This window comes from Pundamilia nyererei, unplaced genomic scaffold (genome assembly GCF_000239375.1).
Source record: "Pundamilia nyererei isolate P.nyererei 1_Seehausen unplaced genomic scaffold, PunNye1.0 scaffold00006, whole genome shotgun sequence".
NCBI classification, from domain to species: domain Eukaryota; kingdom Metazoa; phylum Chordata; class Actinopteri; order Cichliformes; family Cichlidae; genus Pundamilia; species Pundamilia nyererei.
This window is the reverse complement of record NW_005187407.1, coordinates 5,304,082-5,323,889: the sequence shown is the minus strand read 5'-3', so window position 1 is coordinate 5,323,889 and position 19,808 is coordinate 5,304,082. Positions and strand designations below refer to the sequence as shown.

At 41.8% G+C, this 19,808-nt stretch overlaps 1 protein-coding gene across 2 annotated transcripts in view; it reads left to right on the top strand.

Moving 5' to 3' along the window:
- The first annotated feature begins 1,297 nt into the window (after nucleotides 1-1,297).
- Nucleotides 1,298-19,808, top strand: part of epg5 (ectopic P-granules autophagy protein 5 homolog (C. elegans)) — a 26,148-nt gene continuing 7,637 nt past the window's right edge. Inside the window, exons 1-40 of one of the 2 annotated variants that reach the window (XM_005722261.1) lie at nucleotides 1,298-1,460; nucleotides 1,801-1,995; nucleotides 3,899-4,555; nucleotides 4,658-4,918; nucleotides 5,000-5,198; nucleotides 5,284-5,423; nucleotides 5,523-5,630; nucleotides 5,722-5,795; nucleotides 5,967-6,075; nucleotides 8,350-8,464; nucleotides 8,544-8,694; nucleotides 8,815-8,976; nucleotides 9,073-9,230; nucleotides 9,492-9,643; nucleotides 9,763-9,903; nucleotides 10,027-10,191; nucleotides 10,275-10,397; nucleotides 10,490-10,752; nucleotides 11,112-11,252; nucleotides 11,353-11,497; nucleotides 12,074-12,271; nucleotides 12,449-12,556; nucleotides 12,658-12,780; nucleotides 13,012-13,178; nucleotides 13,272-13,505; nucleotides 13,631-13,754; nucleotides 13,849-13,993; nucleotides 14,385-14,556; nucleotides 14,654-14,816; nucleotides 14,989-15,131; nucleotides 15,242-15,398; nucleotides 15,650-15,844; nucleotides 15,941-16,154; nucleotides 16,634-16,821; nucleotides 17,221-17,428; nucleotides 17,542-17,617; nucleotides 18,061-18,164; nucleotides 18,280-18,455; nucleotides 19,105-19,329; nucleotides 19,429-19,638. In XM_005722261.1, coding sequence (XP_005722318.1) covers nucleotides 1,942-1,995; nucleotides 3,899-4,555; nucleotides 4,658-4,918; nucleotides 5,000-5,198; nucleotides 5,284-5,423; nucleotides 5,523-5,630; nucleotides 5,722-5,795; nucleotides 5,967-6,075; nucleotides 8,350-8,464; nucleotides 8,544-8,694; nucleotides 8,815-8,976; nucleotides 9,073-9,230; nucleotides 9,492-9,643; nucleotides 9,763-9,903; nucleotides 10,027-10,191; nucleotides 10,275-10,397; nucleotides 10,490-10,752; nucleotides 11,112-11,252; nucleotides 11,353-11,497; nucleotides 12,074-12,271; nucleotides 12,449-12,556; nucleotides 12,658-12,780; nucleotides 13,012-13,178; nucleotides 13,272-13,505; nucleotides 13,631-13,754; nucleotides 13,849-13,993; nucleotides 14,385-14,556; nucleotides 14,654-14,816; nucleotides 14,989-15,131; nucleotides 15,242-15,398; nucleotides 15,650-15,844; nucleotides 15,941-16,154; nucleotides 16,634-16,821; nucleotides 17,221-17,428; nucleotides 17,542-17,617; nucleotides 18,061-18,164; nucleotides 18,280-18,455; nucleotides 19,105-19,329; nucleotides 19,429-19,638 — 6,648 coding nt within the window. In that variant the 5' untranslated portion in view covers nucleotides 1,298-1,460; nucleotides 1,801-1,941. Of the gene's footprint in view, nucleotides 1,461-1,484; nucleotides 1,673-1,800; nucleotides 1,996-3,898; nucleotides 4,556-4,657; nucleotides 4,919-4,999; nucleotides 5,199-5,283; nucleotides 5,424-5,522; nucleotides 5,631-5,721; nucleotides 5,796-5,966; nucleotides 6,076-8,349; nucleotides 8,465-8,543; nucleotides 8,695-8,814; nucleotides 8,977-9,072; nucleotides 9,231-9,491; nucleotides 9,644-9,762; nucleotides 9,904-10,026; nucleotides 10,192-10,274; nucleotides 10,398-10,489; nucleotides 10,753-11,111; nucleotides 11,253-11,352; nucleotides 11,498-12,073; nucleotides 12,272-12,448; nucleotides 12,557-12,657; nucleotides 12,781-13,011; nucleotides 13,179-13,271; nucleotides 13,506-13,630; nucleotides 13,755-13,848; nucleotides 13,994-14,384; nucleotides 14,557-14,653; nucleotides 14,817-14,988; nucleotides 15,132-15,241; nucleotides 15,399-15,649; nucleotides 15,845-15,940; nucleotides 16,155-16,633; nucleotides 16,822-17,220; nucleotides 17,429-17,541; nucleotides 17,618-18,060; nucleotides 18,165-18,279; nucleotides 18,456-19,104; nucleotides 19,330-19,428; nucleotides 19,639-19,808 lie in introns of those variants that run through there. The other variant, XM_005722262.1, reaches the window with a different exon arrangement.

Genomic DNA, 19,808 nt, shown 5'->3' with positions numbered 1-19,808 from the left:
ACTGATACCGACACTTTTAACTTATAAAGGCAGTTTATTTAGGGAAGAGTGCTGTGTAATGATTTATGAGATAAATCATGATGAATTTGCAAATTCTGATTTTAACTACAACTAAATCACTGTGAACAATTAGTTAACACAACAAAACACACCCCTCAGCTTTTCATATATTTTGAAACTGGGTTTATTGAGACTTGGAATGTAAATGTTTATGATTTATGATTAGGCTGATGATCAATAATGGGTCAATGACCCTCCTAGGGACACTCCCAATAAGGCTTAAAAATCTGGGACTCTTCACCAACTGCTCTTAGGATTAAAGAATCTTCTTGGACGAGAGATGAAATATCTTCAAGAAACTTAAAGAAGTCCAGTCGCTTTTCTTTCCAAGTTCCTTAGATTGCTTCTAAAGCACTTTGGGTCCTCTTCTGTAGTTTAAATGTGTTATAGGACATAAATAAAATAGACATGACTCACTTTCAGATATTTTTCATAGTGCATGTTTGAGGTATATTTATTTATTTCCTAAAAAATGATCTATTTAACACAATTAAGTGGGCTACATGCCGAACTTAAAGGATTGAAACAAAGTATCGATTCTATTGCAATAATATAGATCTGATACCAATACCAGCATTGGTATCTTTTATCGATATCTGCCTATCTCTAGCAAAAACGTAAAATAATCAGCAACTGGCTGTATTTCAATGATATCGTAGACTGCAAAGCTGAGTGCAGAATTTAAAAAATTCAGAGCTGGATACAATGATACCCGTTTTTATTTTTAGCCATTTTCCATTGTGGAGAGCTAAAGGTTTTACACTTGTCCATACCTTAAACCTCACGTGTTGTCCCTAGTAGTAAATGCATAAAAATAAGGCTTTTAGGAAAACACTTAATAAACATTTGCTGCCTTGAAAAAGACTCAATTTACATTGCAGTAGTATGAATATTACATAAAATAAACTATATACAAGGTGTCTTTGAACACGAGCGATTCATAAATGTCTGCATGTAGCTTAGAGCCATTTGACGCAGTGTCTTACTTCAACTTTGGACAGTTGAAGTCCAAAGAGCCGTGCTGACACGATTCTTTGTTTGTCACAGCAGATTTTTCTTTATCGTGTAGAAAAACAGTTAAATATGTAACTTCTTTACACTGACAGAAAGGGGAGTTTCACTGGTCGGGCCGCGATGTAAAATGAGTTTGACACCCGTCACTAAAGTATGAACATTTGACAGAAAATCGTCTTTGCCTATTAGGTTTGGCCTATCTGCTACTCCGTAGAGAGGTGGAGCAGTCACGTGATCAGAGATTTTGATCGAGGAGTTCCTGGAACAAACAAAACAAACTGCAGCCTGGCAGCGGACGTGGCTGTCACTGCGTCTCACTCTCTGGGACGAGTGGAAATTTGATTTCTTATTATGTGAGCAGCAGCACGGAAAACCGAGAGCCGCTGGTAAATAAACAACTCAATAGAAACACCGCCTAACGGGCGAGTGGCTCGGCGTTAGCGTAGCTTAGCCTTCGTACAGTGTCACCAACTGTACCTCCGTGGGGCTTCATGGTTTCGTTTTCCCCAAAATGTGCTGTCTGAATATTTTGTTCACGCTAGGTGGCCTGCTAATCTTGATATTCTCCGCAGATGAATCCTGTCAACGGAATATAAAAGTGTGTTTTGTTTACAGTCAGTGACTGTGTTTATCTTGTCAGCACAACCAGCCACGGGGTGCTTATCACAGGAAATACCTCGCTGTTTGTTCCAGCTAATGGTCGCCTTTTGTTTTTGGTATATTTAGATCACCTATAATGACTGCTCAGATGATCAGCGGTTTTCAGGTGATCGGCATTATTTCCACCAGGAAACTCCTCAGTCAGCTGTTTGTGAGAGTGATCTGAGCTGTAAAAACAGCTGATGCGGACACGAACAGACACTAAAAATGGAGGCTGTGAGACCAAAGAAGAACAAAGCAAAGGCCAGCGGAAAATCACAGGTGATTAAATCAAGTACCTTACAGGTATTCTTTACCTTCTTCTCTTTTCACGAGGGAATGAAGGGCCTTCAAAGTATAAACGTCCCAAACAGAGTGAACACCCCAGTAAAATACATTTCTCTTCACATGTAGGGACAGTTGCAGGTATCCACTTCGATACAGACAGGTGACAAGAATGAAAGTATTGAACCTGTGAACCATCTAGAGAGGGGATCTGCTGCTTTCCCTTGACAGTTTATAATCACTCATCATGGGCATGATTGTCATTGTAGTTTTGAGCTTTTAATGTTTGTTTTTTGTTTTTTTGAACTGTTCTTTTTCAGGTTTGATGATTGTACAGAATACATCTTAAATGAGTTTAGAAAAAATCAAGAATTAGGTACACACACTTGAATTTATTTTAGATTTTCACTAATCCACAGAATGTCGAAATTTTACATACAGGCTCTTACATATCCAAATAATATTAGCAAATTACACCTCAACCAGACACTTGTTGTGCCTATCAACAAAGATTCGGGGATAATTCTGGCTGAATATTTGACGACTCTTCTTGGCAGAATTGGTAGAGTTCATTTAAGTTACCTAGTTTCCTGTTCTTTTAAGCTTAGTCCACAAATTTTCAGTAAGGTCGAGTTTGGGGCTTTCGGGAGCCAATTCCAGAAGCTTAATATTAACCTGCTTTATCCATTCTAAAACAAATTTGGATGTGTATTTGGGATCATTGTCCATTTGGAACACCCAGCATTGTCAAGTTTCAGCCATCTAGCTGTCGATTTGAGATGAAGTTGAAGTATTTTGAAGTGGTCCTCCTTCATTATTCCATCCACTTTGTGCAATGTACCAGTACCACTGGCAGCAAAACAGCCCCAGAGCATGATGCTAACTCCACAAGACTTGACAGTTGATACAGTGTTCTTCAGGTCGAAAGCTTCACCTTGACTTCTCCAAACATACCTCTTCTCATGTTCTCCAAATAAGTCAATTTTGTCTCATCTTACTTTAAAACCAGAGAGTATTTGGCCTCTCCATGTAGGCAGCTACAAATTTCAGTTGATCTTGAAGGTGTCGATTTTAGAACAGGAGCTTCTTTCTTGGTCGGCACCCTCGCAATGACAATGTAAAACTCACTTCACTGTGGACAGTGACACTAGTGTTCTAACACTTTCCCATTCATGGCAGAGCCACGTGAGTTTTGGTGGTTCCTGGGTTGTTGCTGAACATGCAATTTCCTGCCATCTGAGGGTAAAACAAATCACAAAGCAAAGAGGAACTATCAGTTATAGTCAGTAAGTATAGTAACCCCATCCATGGAACCAGAGAGGTTCAGTAAATTGGTTTGATTATTTTGTAGATGATGTGAGTCATATGCTGTGGTTTTTTGCAGTGGCCAGGTCTCATCCCTGTTAAACCTTTTTGGGAGATTTTAAACTGAAAACTGAAATATTAGACACTCTGCCCCAGTCACCAAAACACCACACGAGTAGCTATCCTATGAAAAAACAGCTTGATCCCTGCTTGATCCTCCCAGAGACTTGGAGCATGTACCAATGCAAGTTGAAGCTGTTGTGAAGGCACTTTGTTTTTCCTTTTTCTTTTTTTTTTCTTTCAGTCTGTACTTTTATTCTTTAGAGATTGATAATAAATCAAATGACTTGCAAAACACATAAATTTAACATACCACCATGATCCAAACAACAAAAATATCCATGATTACAAATGCAGGTTTTTTTTTGGCACATTCATAGCAGTGTTTGTTCTGTACTCTCATGTAAAAAGCTGTGGTCACATGTAAAAAGCTGTTACACAAGCTTGGTTGTCCTCCAAAGAGAAATTGATGTGTCATTGTTGATTTTTTTTCTTTTTCTTTTTCTTTTTCCTTTTTTTTTTTTTTTGCACACAGCTGGTCAGGAAGCAGAAGCAGGCAGAGGAAGACAAAAGAGCCCCAGCTCCCTCAGCTGTACCTGAGGCCTCCACTTCTGACTTCACTGAGATCCCCCTGAGTCTGCCCTATCAGGAAAAGGAGGAGGAGGAGAATAAGCTAGACACTGTTCAGAATCCTGAAGCCACAGCACAGTCATCAGACCTGCCTTCTGAGAAGCAACAGGCAGAAAACACAGCATCGTTGCTGAGTAAGACTCTACAGCCAAGTCTGAACTCCTCAACAGTGACATCACAGGTCACAGCGCAAGAGACCAAAAAGGAGGAAGAGGAGGCTGATGTGCAGGAAGCTCTGGGGGCTGGGCTTAAAATTGTGCCACAAACCACTGAGCTTGAAAAGGATGAACAGTCATGGAATCAGCTGTGTGTTTTAACTCAGTTTGAAGCTTCAAATGTCCCAAGTGCCCCAGCACTGTATCCGTCTCTTCCTACACTAGAAGAAGGTTCAGTGATACAGTTCTGTGGGGAAGCTGTGGAAACATGTGGAAAGGAACCTGCAGTTTTGGCACTTCCTGATCAGGAATCTTCTCCTCCAAGTTTGCGGCCTTTGGAGTCCGTGGCCGACCTTTCTCGGAGCAAACTCTACCCAGAATTACCCAAATCAGCTTTAGAGGTTCAGGTGATCTAATGTACCATGAGATCAAATTTATTGCTAATGTTAAGTTTTATTTACAATAAAATGGTCTGTATTACTGTATTATTTAATCTTTTTGCTCTGTAGCCGTTCTCACTGGAGCAGCTGAGTGTTTGGGAGCCAGGCGGAGGGTTGCGAGCATGGCTGGAGGGGGTTGAGGTTTGTGCAGCACAGTTTTGTGCTCTGGCGCGGCAGGAGAAACACGAACTGACTGAACTGTTGCAAAACTACTGGCGTTGCCGCAGACAGCTGACCCAGTCGCACACACAGCTTCACACACAGTCATCTGAGTGCAAAAGCACACAGAATCGTCTGTGGAGCTTCAGAGATGAACAGCTCACACTTCAGGTGTGTTTTACAAAACATCTATAGTACAGAAAGATCAAATGTCCCACTATTGCTTTCACACTTATAATTTCTATCTTACAGGGTGTGTGTGCAGATCAGACAAAGGTATGTGGGTATCACCGCTTCCAGCAGGCAGAGTTTAGTGATAGTGTGCAGGCTGAGCTGAGAAGACTGTTTGAAGCTTGCAGTGAGCTGCTCCATCAAAAGGTCGTGCTGCATGCGTACACCGCTCTGCTGTCACGCCTGCAGGTGGAATCATACCTGTACAGTCTTATAAAAGGTGGGAAGAATTATTTTACCTGTACTTCTGATATTGCTAGTGTAAAATGTATGTGTTACATCAGTTTTGTCTGTTGCTGTCTCAGATTTTCAGTTAGATGGCCAAACACAGCCGTGTTCTCTCCAACCTCTGAAAGAGGCCATCAGCGTCCTGTTTAGTTTCACACGAAGAGTCCTTGATGACACACAGTTCCAGTCAGACATCCATCACTGGCTTGAGAGATTGGTATACACACAAACCCCAAACCATTTTTCAAACTTACTGCCCCAGTGGTCAAGGCAATTTGTTGTTGCAATCCTTGTGTGTTCCTGGTCTATTCTCCAGGTCGCCGTCCTGCTGCATGTTGGAGGGTCAGGGGAGCACCTGTACCTCCTGTGCCATCTTCTCTGCTGTCCTGCTGGGGTGGGAAAGTGGGCTGCACACTTCCTTCAGGTTAGTTAGGGACACACGCCTGTCATTTATCATTTTATCACGTCAATTGCTATACATACAGAGTAGAGTTCTTCTTTATTATCTTACCCAGATCCAAGTTTGGGGGAACGCCTCTGGAGTTCAGCAATTTATGCAAGCTCTGGCCATTCTAATGTCACCTGCCAGGTAAAAATGCAAGTCTCTACATGAGTTTCTTCTTTTCTCCCACTGACTGTGAGCTATACACTGCAAATTATGCTTTTGGCTTTTATGAGAATCCAGGTCATCTTTTTAAGGGCCAACAGTCTAAGATCTCAGAATGTGGAACTTTTTTTTTTTTTGCTTGTTTTGACTCAGACATCGTGCAGAGTTCCTGGGCCACATGAAGCCGTGTGAGAGCCAGAGCTCAGGTGCTTCTGGACAAGAATCTGGCAACTGGACCTTAGTGGATGAAGGTGGAGAGGAGGTAATTTTATTAATGTAACAATTTCATTTTGAAGAAAGAGGCACAGTTCACTTCTTTTTGCAATAAACAACAACAGTGAATCATTTAAAGTACGAGGTGCAAGTTCACCATTTCAGATATACATTTGTACCATAGAAATTGTAAACATGACATGGCAATAAAAAGAAAATAGTTTTTATATCAAAAATGTGATCCAAATGAGTGACTATAACAGGGAATGCTGGTGCTTTGTAAGCTAAATTGGTTTCCCTGTAAGAAAAACAAAAGTAAATTTATATTTTTTTAATTTAACTTCTCATGCAGTATTGTTAGCTTATTTGTGAAAATAAAATGTTAAATTATTATATAAAATTCAGAAGCAGCTGTAAATAAATGTAGGTACATTAACTCCTCACTGACTATTGTCTGCCCCGTAGATAGTTCCTTGGTGCCCTCTAGGTGAAATGTGGCCAGTTTTGGTGCATACATGCTTACAAAATAAGAGAAAGAAACTTCACCCTCTTTTATTTTTAAGGTTTTATGTATCAGAACACATAAAAAAAATTACAGGAAGTCAGCAGGTCTTAAAATTAGCACTCTACAAACCTCGGCCATCCTGCTCTTTTTTTAGAGAGGAAACGCTTTCCTCCGTAAACACTCCATGCCTGTTCAGTCGTCTTGTTGTACTGTCATGAACTTTCTTACTGAATAATGGATTTCTTTTCCCAGGTTAATTAGTAGAAACAAGTCCTTTTTTCTTTCCTTTTCTTTTTTTTTTTTTTAATCAATGCTGACGTCTTACCTCCTTGACATTGTGTTAACACACCTGAACGCTCCAGACCAGCTAACTGCCAGAACTTCTGTTTTTATAAAGGTGCTCATACTTGCCGATGATCAGTTAATCAAGTGCATTTGATTAGCTGGACCTGACTGCTACTTACCCTTTCAATTCCTGTGGAAGCAGTGAGGGTCTACTTGATATTTTTAGACACTGCTTCTCCATTTTAGATTTGGTTTTGTTAAATAAACAATGACATGGTGTAGTGGGTCATCTGAGGTTGTATTTATCTTATTTTAGGACCTGCTAAGCAACAGGTCTTAAAATCAGATACATTTTCTATTATGTCTTGATATATAAAATGTTAGATGTTAAAGAGGGTGTGCTTTATTTGTAAATAACCACATAACCAATATGTTTTTAAGAAGCATCAAAATGTTATAGTCTCTGAAAATAGGGTCTCTTTTTTCTTGTTTTCTTTCACCAGTTATGATGCAGGCGATAATAAATATTCAGTCTGCTTGTTTGTAAAGAAGAGCTGTCACAGATTGTAAATTTGTAGAGAGTGCTTTTTAAAACAAAATGTTCTTGTCTGTCTTCTGATCTTGAGTCACATCAATGATCTGTGGAGAAATTGTGCTAAATGAACACCTATGACCATTTAAATATCAGTCTGCTGGCTTAAAACCACAACTGCTGCCAGTACTAATGTGTTGCCTAGTGTTACGGATTCAAATATTGGGGGTGGATACAAGAGGAAAAACCACAATAACAACACTGGTCCGGCCGGGTTGAGTCAAACGATGATTTTAATGAGCACACGCGTGGGAGATGGACACCGTACGCAGACAGCATCAGATCTCAAAATGGTGAAGCATTGATCAAACTCTTATAGCCTCTAGTGGCCCCCACCTTATCATAAAAGCCTGAACATTCACATGCTTTCTCTCACTCAGCGCCTAAGCTACGACCTTGGCTCCCTGTTTATCTGCTCCTGCTGAGATGGGGCAGAAAACTCCAGTATGTTCTGTTCTCTTCTAATCAGACAAATAAGACGATGACTTTCTGCGAACAGTATTTCTTATAACTCAGCAGTATAATCATCATAAAACAATATCATTCATTCACAATAAATCAGCAGTCTAATGTAATGCAAATCAGTTTAACAAAGGCAATAGTTATCACCTTCTAATTCAGGAGAATAATGCAAACTAAAACTACATAATAATTCACAATCTTTAATTAGGGGTCTAACATGGCATAAAATAATATTATAATCCAACCCTAGGAACTGTGGTGTTTTCAAAGCTTTTAAAAGTCACATTATTTGAAAAAACACATTTGTGATTTTTTTTTTCAACATATTATTACTGTGTACTGTTAAAAAAACCAAAAAGCAAGTAGCTTCTGCTTTATATTTTGCCAAAAAAACAAAAATTAAAAAATGCCAGTCGTGGCATATTGCAAATACATGTAGTAAGTCGGCCCCTAACGACATTGTTGTCTTCTGTGTTTAGGATGAGGACCCAGAAACCAGCTGGTTGCTACTATGTGAGGAAGATCTGATTTTATTGATTACCCAGTTCCCCTTCCAGCAGCTCTACTCATACATGCTTGGGATGAGCAAGCAGGGTAAGAGAGTCAGTCTGACCCATCTGTGTGTTAGTTTGTTTGACTCACGGTGTGAACTAACAGGTGCGTCTGTCCCCAGGTGTGTATGAGCCCCAGGCCTGCTCCAGTCAGAAGATGATGCGGGTGTTTGCTTTCGCTTCCTCGCTCATTGAAATTCTCGCTCTCGGTCTACAAACCTATAACAGATCCCGATACAGACAGCTAGTCAAACGAGTAGGGCACATCATACGGTCAGTTCGCCAAGCACATAAGCAGCTTCTATGTCCTGACACTTCTCAGGCCATATCACAAAGTCAGAGGATGCATTAATAAAATGTTATGTTTGGCTTTTCTTTTCTGCTCTCCCCCAGAATGACAGTTTGCTATGTGAGTGATCACTGGGCCCAGTACGTGAGTGTGACTGATGCCGCTGGATCTAGCTCTCAAGTACACTCTCTGTCTTTGGAAAAACTGCAGATAGAATATGATCATCTTTTCCTCCGAGCTGTTTTACATGTACTCAGAAACAAAAGGTGAGGAGTTAGCCTCAAGTTTCCATTTTAACTGGGAGCAATTTACTTTACAGACTTTGATATTTGTTATTAATTTTGTGTGTTCATCCTCTACAGGTTGGGCATTTGGTTGTTTATGTCTGAGATGCCATATGGGACTTTGTCCAGCTCCATGCTCTGGAAGATCCTTTATGTTATGCAGAGCGCAGAGACTGCAGGGCTAGAAACACTCAGCACAGCTGGTGACACATACTCCTGCATTCAGGCTCTCAGAGGTACAATTAAACACACATAAGATACACAAAGCTTTCACATCCTTAAAACTTGCCTGTTGAATATGTTAATGCTCAGAAGTGTCCACTCAGTTTCATCATCATATTAAAAAGGAACTTTTTAAAATATCCCAAAAACATTCAATTTGAGCTTTGAACAAACTCATTTTCTATTGTACTTCTTTCCTGGATCTAAAGTTGCATCATGTCGGTCTTCTTAGTCTGGAGTTGTCATTGTGATTTTATTTTTTCTCTCGGATACAGACCCACAGCATCAGGCGAGTTTTGAACAGTGGCTGTGTGAGGTGAACAGCTCTGACGGCATCTCGCTCCTCACTGCATTAGCACAAATGGCGACACCCACTCAGCGCTCTGACTCACAATTCATCACCACTATAACTCTCCTGATTTACCAGGTAGGGGGGGCTAATTTTTCTGAAACTAGTATCAACTTTGTAACACAACACAATTCATCATCCCTGATTAGGATCTGTACTGTCTCTGCCTGACATCCATTTCCTCATTTTTGCTTCAGGTCTCTTATGTGAGTGTGTCCACCAGAGAAACCTACTCCAAGGTGGGGAGGGAGTTACTGGCTGCTATAGCAGCAGCCCACCCATATGTTATCTCGGTGCTCCTTGAGAGACTGAGGGACACCATACAGACTGTGGGAATGGTTGGTATTGTGATTCCATAATAAAGGTTTTAGCTGTACATGATTTTTAGTCATCAAATGTTTAATTTGATCCATGATCCATCCACTCGTGTGTTTTTATTTGCATGTTTCGTTTGTGTGTAGGTGGCTTTGTACTTGTGTAAAGAGCTGCCTCTGAGTCTTTGGCAGCCGCAGCAAGAAGAAATATGCGTGATTGGAGCGTGGCTCCTTCAGCATCCTCTGTCAGCTGTAGAGAACCGGCTGGCCTGTGTCATCCTTGAGGGTCTGAACTGGGGGTTCAACACTCAGGTAGAGAGGATGTCTTAGACTCCTGACAGTGCATTCGTGAGTTTGTCACAACCAACCTTCACTAACCTTGTTTCCTTATGTAGGATGGCTCTTTGTTCCTGCCTTCAATTCTCCACAATGAGGTGGCACTGCTGGTGGCTGAAGCCTATCAGAAGTACCTTACAGACAAACCATACAGTGGGCTCATATCAGAGGGAATCAAACAGGTGGCACATTTACACTTGCCTCACATCTGCTGAATTCTTTAATGCTTATTTCTGCATTACGCATCATTCTCTCTCTTTCTATCTCCTTTCAGGTCTCTTACCTTGCAAGTGTCCTTCGTTTGGGCGTATCTCCTGAAGCATCCTTTAGTCAGTGGGCATGGCAGCTGCTGCTGAGGCTGAAGCTTCATGGCAATTCTCAGAACCCTAAAGGAGCCTGGGTGGTCCCTGCTTTGGCATCCAACCCACCTCCAGAGCTTACGCACTCTCCTAGCATGCACTCTGTTCTCAGGGCTGTAAAAGCAGGCATACCGATTGGATGCTACCTGTCCATTGCAATGACAACCGTGGGACATAGGTTTGTATTCACACACTAGTAGAACATTTACAGCTGACTTACACATTGTGAAGGATTGAACTGGTTAGAGATGGGTGTAGTTTTTGGAAAACTCAGCCTTGTTTTACCCAAGAAAGGCAAAAACAATTTGAAAATAATACAAAATATGATAAAATAATTTAACACAATTTGATATACAAATATTAATCAATTAATGTTGCAAATAGAACTCTTGCTTTTCAGCAAATGTGTATCAGGGGCTAATATAGCTACAGTATATTATGTAAGGTGTAGATGCGCGAGGTTTCTAACTTTAGTTGTATGGCAATCACATGTATAAGTTGAATAATCTTGTGTGGATTTTGTCTTTATTTTTTCAGCCTGGAACATTTCTGTACTGATGGTATTGGCTTGTTGAAAAGTCTGATTCAGTCTCGCCATCTGAGAGCTGCTGTGCATCTGTTAGATAACATCCTACCCCCAACCTATCCTCTTAGCTACTACCTGCTCAACAACGCTCAGTAAGAAACAGGCATCCTTCGTAACACATGTAAAATCTGCAGCTAACTCGAGCACTGACTTTATTCCGACACCTCTTGTCTTGCTCTTTGTTAATGGCAGGTTTGTAAGCTGTATTCAGTTGTTCTTGCAGTACGACAGCGTGTGTCCTCAGGGCATGACGCAGCAGGTCACGCATCGAGTGGCGCCACTTCTCACTGGAACCAGTTATGGAGACAACGTCCGTCTGCTGAACAGTGTCATTCAGGTGCATGGTGAAACTTTTGTGCATGTTGTGTGCAAGATTCCTGAATTTATATGAGAAACAATGAAAAAAAAATATGGAAAAGAAGCAGATTTTAATTATTGTGTGTCCAGGAAAAAATGCAATAATGTGCATTTATTTTTTGGTTGTTTAAATTACTATGAAACAGTAATTAAATTACCAAGTATTTTCCTCACCCTCAACATTGCTGCCCCTCTCTAAGCCTTTTCTGGAGGTTTCTTCCTGTTAAAAGGGAATTTTTCCTTCCCACTGTCACCAAATATTGCTCATAGGGGGTCATCTGGTTGTTAGGGTTTTCTCTCTATTATTATTATAGGGTCAACACCTTATAATATAAAGCACCTTGAGCTGACTGTGGTAGTGAATTGGCACTATATAAATAAAGTTTTATTTAATTTAATTATTCGGGGTAGTTGAACAAATTTTGAGCCAGCCAAACCATGTTAGAAGGGGTTTTGTTTTATCTTACTTTTTTTTTGTTTTTACATGTAAACACACTCAATAATTCAGTCCTCATTACTTTGGGACTCATTACTCATTTTTTAACTCATCTTTCAGAGTCATGTGGTAGAAAGTTCGAAACCAGGCCTTGTTGGAGCTGCAGCAGTTCTGGAGTTTTGGGTGGGAATTCTGACTCAACAGAACTTGTGGTACCGAGACAAAACAGTCCTGTTCCTCATGGATCAGATCTGCTGCGCTGCCTTCACTTACCACCAGGAGGAATGTGTCCAAAAACTCCTGTACCAGCAACATAAGGTATTTACAAAGTGGTGTTTGATTTGCATGATTAAGCAACCTCTGAACTTCACATTAATATTTAATGAGACACAAACCAAACAGACCGGGAATAAGGTGAGGAAAGCTAATTAGCAGCAATGTTTGGGGGGGGGGGTTCTGTTTTTTTTTTTTTACTGTTTTTCATACTCTCTGCAGACTGCTTTGGGTTATCATGGAGACCGGGGTCTGCTCTCTTCTCTGGTTGGTTGGATTTCTGGAAATGCCACACCCTCCTTCATCGAGGGCCAATCCTTGAGTGCTGAGGTGAGAGACAACAAAGCAACAACCACATGTGTAAATACAATTGATCACATTAGTAGAATTCTCCATCCTCACTGGCCTGTTAACATTTATGTTTTCTTTAGATCTGGTTTGCCTGGGTGGTGCTGAATATGGAGGGTGTGTTTGAGGAAGATTCTCAGCTGAGGCGCTGTGTTGAGCATGAACTCCTGTCAGAGCTTAATATCTCCCCCGAACAAGCCTTAAAGGTAGACAGTTTATCAGTAATAGGTTCATTATCTCATTACATAATGTGACATTTTACATCCTTGTTCAGAGAAGATGTACTCTATGACCTTTGAATAAAAGTGAACAGACTATTTGCAAAACTAAAGAGCAGAAATATCATAGAAAGTACTTAGGATCCTGGTCTACTGCTGTTCAATGATTTGGAGTGTTGTGTTTAGATGATGTTAACAATATTTCTGTTTCTGAGCCAGAAGGCTCAACAGAGGCTTAAGTTGCCGGTAGCCCCGTCTCTGCAGAGGCTTCAGGTATATCGTTGGGCATATCAGGCCGCAGCTACACCACCTGATCACCCCCTCCTACCCCTCATCTGGCAGAAATTCCTGCAGCTCTACCTTAGACAGCCTGGACCTGAGTACGGGTATGATAAACATGCTCATGTGTTATGATCCCCAGTCAAAGAAAGCAGAGAATAGGCAGAATCTGTATCTATCTGTCCATGTGTCTCTAACAGGCTGGCTGCAGGAGGATGTATCGGCAAGAGGTTCTTCCAGGCCTCTTCCCAGGCTGCTTTCCTCCGAGATCTGAGGCAGAGAATACAGGAAGTGTCTGACTTCCACCACGCTGCCAGTCAGGCCCTCCGGGTACTCCCACCGAACACACCCTCATCAGACCAGGGTGACGAAGCCCCCAATAATCCCGGACCACCTTACCTCACTTCTCCTCAGCTACATACAGAACTGGTCAGGTATGGTGCTGATCCTGAGACAGAGCTTTTATAAAATCTTTCTTATTTTTTGTTTAAAGATCATTTCCTATATTCCAGGCTATGGCAGGCTCTAAATTCTCAGCTGCTTGTTTGTTTGTCTGCAGGTTGTTTGGAGTATTTTCTGTGTGGCTGGATGACGAGACTCTGCAGAAGCAAGAAGTGTATCTTCCCTCTCTTCCTCCAGAGTATGAACCACACAGACTGGCACAGGTCATGCAGCGGCATCAGGTGAGTATAATTTTTTTTAATATATATATTATAATATATGATTAATTTATTAATTGTTTTTGTTTTGTGTTGTTTTTTGGGGGGGTTTTTGTAGGAACTTTGGCTGGAATATGTGGACCAGGAGCGTCTACAATATGATCAGAGGGAAGTTTTGTCTCTTTGGAAGAAGGTGCAGAGTGAGCCAACATTCCTCCAGACTCAAACCTCTGGTTTCACTGACTACACCAGCCTCAGCAATGGTACGGAGCCAAGCTTTATAGCTAAACGATTAAGCAGGGGTTAATTAAAAAGAAAATATACAGATACCAAAAATGCAATTCTGTAAGAAGTTTATATACTGTGTGTCAGCTTCAGAACAATAAATAATATATTCTCTGTTCGAGATATTTTTCACAGGAGACATTTTCACTTTTTATTTGTTAGTGTTTTTCCTGCTATTACATGTCAGAAACTCCTGTAATAAAGAATTGTTCTCTTGTTGATTTAATTCCCTTTTCTCCTTTGTCTTTGAGACCAAAATTATGTAGACCAACTATACACAAGTGTATTTGTTTCACTTTTCATATGTGCCACAATCTACTTCTACTTCCAAATCTAAAAATGCTTGCATTTGATATTGTCTTAATTCAGCAAGGGAGCGTATCCTGTCCAATCTGCAGAAACATCCAGTTCCCCGTTTAGCTCCTGAACTGCATAAGCTGAAGGCACCAGTACCTGAAGTGCCTTCCGCCTGTCTCACTGACTGTAAAGCTGCCTGTAAACTGTTAGAGCAGGACCTCAGCATTTTGCAAGATCAAGCCAGGTATGTGTAAATCATAAAATAAAAGCTTTTATTTTGAATTATCTATAAACATAAACAAGTCGCATGCAGATTCCCAAGTAATTTATCTTGGCACCAGGATTGCTGTAGCACGTGAAGCCCAGCAGGTGGCAATGGAGCAGGAGCTGCTGGAGAGCCTTCCTGTACTGTTTAAGAACCGACCAGAGCAAGTCACCATGGCCCTGGAGTGTAAAGGGAAGGGTGGACAGCCATGCCAAGGAGCTGCAAACATCACTGTCACGGTAAGACCTCTCACACTGCAGGCTAGCCACGTTTTAAGTTACAGCTTTGGTATGTTTTATTAATCTGTGTGTGCGTGTGTGCGTGCGTGCGTGCGCGTGCGTGCGCGTGCGTGCGTGTGTGTGTGCGTGTGTGTGTGTGTGTGTGTGTGTGTGTGTGTGTGTAAATTTGTAGTGTGAGCTTGTGCAGAAGCAGGAGGCAGTGCAGACTCAGATAACATCACTGCGCAGGGACATCAAAAAGCTTCAAACCGATGCTATGGCTCCGCCACCTGAAATCCTGGCCCAGGCTGCTGTTCACACTGAAAACTTCATCACGTCAGTGCAATCAGATTTTATATCATTCATATCAAGATGCATTATATTGACATATATGAAGGTAGATGGGGAATGTCTTGACTCAAGTGCACCTTGTTTCATGGTCTTAGGGCTTTGGTGAATATGCACAAAGCACAAAAATCTCCTGCAGTCCAGAAAGTTGGTGTGTCTGCTTTTTACAAGGTGGTCTCCTTTGTATGTGAGGACACGCTCCGTCATCCACCAACTCGTCAGTACCTGTCTTCATGTGTGGAGGTACTGGGACAGGTGTGTATATGCTCTAACAAATACATGCACATATTGCAGAGTAGCAGTGTTTTTATTTATTGTTGTGTGGAATATATAAGTACAAAAAATGGGTATTTGAGCCAGCTGGAGTACTAGAGAATAACCATAACCACCTTGAATAGATGGCATAAAGCATTATTGTGTACATAAAGAACACACATCATAGATATGTTGGATGGATTAGCTGCGATTAACTACTCAAATTAAAGTGTATTTAATTTTGTGTGTAGGTATTTATCCAGGGAAATGCAGAGGAGTGTGGCCGTGTCCTGAAGACTATTGTGGAGCAGCGGCGGCTTTGCCCTCTCATTTCCCCCTTCTTCACTCCCAACGCAGCGCCCAGTCAGCTGGTGTTTCTCTACCAAGACGTCGTGACATCGCTGTCCCTCGACAGCGCCGATGTCGTTTTCATGCTGCTCACTAAGGTTAGTCCACGTGCAAGTGGAATGAAGAAATGGGATGTATACGCCGCAAGCCACGTGCCAGTTACAATGTCCACTTCTGTCTCTTTTCCCCTGCAGTTTGATTTGTCTCAGTGGCTGAATGAAGCCCATCCCGTGTTTTCGGAGAGAACACGTTTGCTGGAATTGGTCCATGGAGCTCTCTGCGTCTGCGGCCGAGACCCCGAGCCTGAGTTTCTCACGCCTTTTCACCTTTTCACCAAACACTGGACCTGGCTTTTACGGCATCATTTCCCCGACCATTACAGCGATTGCCTTCGCCTCCTCATGACCAGTGAGTTGATCTGTTCTGAAGTGATAAATTGCGATTACCCTCGATTTTTTTTTATTAATTTTTTGTCATTTCTTTCCCTTCAGTGTAGTAAAGAATGAAAATTTCCTTAAGAGACATCTTTCTTGGACTCTTATATTAAGCAGCCATTTTTCCCTTCTTGCACATCACGTTAGACCCTGACTGCTATTTATTCTAGAAAATGAATCTAAGAAAATGCATTAATCTTCCTGAAAGGATGCAAGTTACGATTAAACTGATTAATGAAAAATGAAGTCAGTTCATTTTGAACAACAGATGCAAATTTAGTGTCAGTGAGTGGTTCATCATTGTTTGGCTTTTGTTTTTCTGGTTTTTGTTAAGAGATTATTCCAAATGGAGCCGCTGATGTCAGCTGTGATTACAGAACTAATCAAGAATAATCAGTTTGGGTGTTTTGTTGGGAGCTTCTTCAACAGAAGGATTTTTTTTAACCTCCTCAGGCTCATCCAACCAGCTGCTCAGTCCGGAGTGCTGGAAAGTGACTCTGCGAGTGCTCGGCTGTTTACCTCCGTCCCGCAGCACCAAGGGCAAAGCTGAAGCAGCTGTGTGCAGCACTGAAGTCTCCACCCGTGGTGTCGCACCCCCAGCCTCCCCCTACAGGTCCCCCATCACCCTCTCTCCTCAGCAGGTAGTCTTAAAAGTGTAAAGTGTGCATGTTAGTCCCCGTAGGGAAATAGTTCCTCTGCATTTAACCCATTCATCCAGTGAAGCAGTGGGCAGCCACCAATGCAGCGCCCGGGGAGCAGTGTGTAGGGACGGTACCTTGCTCAGGGGTACCTCAGGGTAGCCGTTCAGTGGAGTCGAACCACCGACCTTCCGATCATGGGGCCACCACTCTACCTACTGAGCTATCCCTGCCTAGCTTGTAGGCAGGGATGTCTTGGCGTTGTAAATATGCGATTCACATCTCTATTAAGAGTCAGCATGCTGCGCGTTAAGCCGAAGTTTCTTGCAAAATGCAAGTTTGTTTTTGTTCAGTTTTATGACGTTTAAATCTTCGTTTTTGTATTTTATTTGTTGCTAACAGGTGGATGAGACAGTCGATTGGCTGAGTGACTACTTTTTACGAAGTCGTCTCAGTAAGACGGACCTCCGCAGCTTCGGCCTCTATGCTTCCTGGACTCCCTACATCGAGGACGTCGTTTCCTTCTGGGACCATTTGATCAGTTGCCTCATCAATGTGCAGCTCAACAGCTGCGCCCGAGAGTCAGTGGGCAGCAGCAAAATAATGAAAGGTAGCTGCAGATTATTAACTTACATTTATGTGAAACCTCTGAGTTTAACTTCTAGTTTTGTGCATATCGGTTGTAATGCATCATTGTGAAAAAGAAATATGGCACTCTCACAGCTCTGCAGGACCTGCACAGTAAGACTGTGAAGTTATTTAAGCCATGGATCTTTCCTGTGGACGCTGGCGAGGGCGGGTAAGTGTCTCACATCTCAGACAGGAACAAAGATCTGCTATCAGTTAGCAAGAGTTAAAACAGATGTGAGCATAGAGCAAATTTTAGACAGGGCAGTTATATAAGCTGATCTTTCTTAGTTTTCTTAGTTTCTTTTCACAGGGCAGTCATTAAAGGTTACAGTCATTACTTAACTGAATTGAATCTTTCAAACCTCTGAATCACACTATACATTACCCAGAATAAAGCACTGCTGTAGCATTGTTCAGAAAATAAAAGAATGCATTAATTATTTATTGAATGGCACACAAGAATGTCAATAAAGCATGTCCTTTTACATCTCATTGTCATTAATAGAAGGGACCTGATAGGTGAATTTGCAGTTTGATTCTAATTTTAGAGGACAAACCAGAGGAACAGCAAATTATGGACAAATAATCTCAATAACTGCATCTTTATCTCAGTAATATCAAGTGTTACCCCTGGCTGGAGACGGATGCGAGTGCAGCAGGATGTATGGTTGGCCTCTACATTCAGATCACTGACCTGCTTCATCACAAGTTCAGAGGCAAGTAACAGTTTAAGCTGCAGTGATCTTTGTCGTCTGTGCTGTAATAACACGGAGAAGCTAGAACCATAAAGGATGTGTTTACTTACACGTTGTGTGCGTGTTTATGTTGCAGATCGTCTGCTGCCTGGTCAGAGGGGTGCTCTGTGGCTGTGTATGATGCAGTACTGTGAGAGCTGTACCTCACCACGCACACCGGAGTACCTGCTCTACTTGTATCACACACACCTACGCAGCCTGCCCTGGAGACACCTGCACCCTGACACTAAGCTCATGGAGCAACTCTTCAGTGTGAGATACTTTGCCCCTAGACCCCTAACACCTCACACTGATTTAGACATGTATGTCACAGGGAAGCTTGTTAACCTGAGACCATGATCCTTGGCCCCAGTTTCTATTAGTAGCCTGCACTTACAGAAATACAGTCACAGCTCCTTGTTCTTGGAAAAAAGCTGTGTCTCAAAGCCCCTATCAATCAATCTTTGAAGGCTATCCTGTGGAATCTATTGGCATAGATAGGATACTTGAATTCATAATAATAAAGGTCTGATTTAAAGATTGATAAGAATGCATGCTTATCTGTGAACACTGAAGAGCAGCAGAAATTGATATTGGAAGCATGAAGAAGGTTACCAAGCAACCTCTTACATTATTCAAGCTAATATATTAAACTTTAAACACTTTTGATATGTGTGCATCATTATGGGGTTTAATACTCCTACTACTGAGATGTTTAATGATTTATCATAAATAAATGCATCAGTGTATTGATATTTACACTGTTATAGCTACTTTCACAGTAACAGGAGCCTAAAATGTGCATTTTACATTTACCTTGCATTAAGTAGATGTTGTAACTGATACTTTGAATACAGTCCAAAGCAAAAGGGTTTGATGTGTTTGGTGCTTTTTCGATTACTTGCGCTTCTTGTGCCTACAGGTGGAGAGAGGAAGTCCCAAGAGCTGCTTCCTGTTTATGGGAGAAGTGTTATGTGAAGTTAACTGGGTCAGCGTCCTGAGTGACCACTTACAAACACCTCCCGGCTCCACAACATATCCAGCTGTGTCAGAAATGGCCACACAGAAAGAGTCGCACACTATGTTGGTATACCTGCTCTACATGCTCGTTTTTCTGGCAAAGGAGGAACAACTCCTGAGTCAGCAGGTGAGTTCAGGCTAGTGTGGTATCACATCAGAATCAAGAATCAGACCTGTTTCCTTTTTTCAGTCATTTTTCTTTCTTTTTTTCCTGTTTAACCTCCAGGACTCACCTCTGTTCAGTCTGCTGGTTCAGTCCACATCTCTACCCTGGCACAAACTGGACCTGTCCTCGTACCAGAGCATTCTGGGATACGTTAGCACCCACTACCCTCCCTCTTTGCTTCTCAGTGCTGATTCTGCACCTCAGCTGCTGCTGAAATCACTCCGTAGTGCTGCTGGGCTCCACCCCTGCCCCGGTGAAGCTCCACACCAGGTGAGACGTTACAATCCTGTTTGTTTTCTGCATCAGATTTGTTAAGGTGGCGTAAATCTCTTAAGGCAGGCTAAACCAGCAAATGGATTACTCTGAGAACGTTTCAACTCTTGCTTTTGACTTGATCAAACCATCCATCCATTTTCATCCGCTTTGTCCGGGGCCGGGTC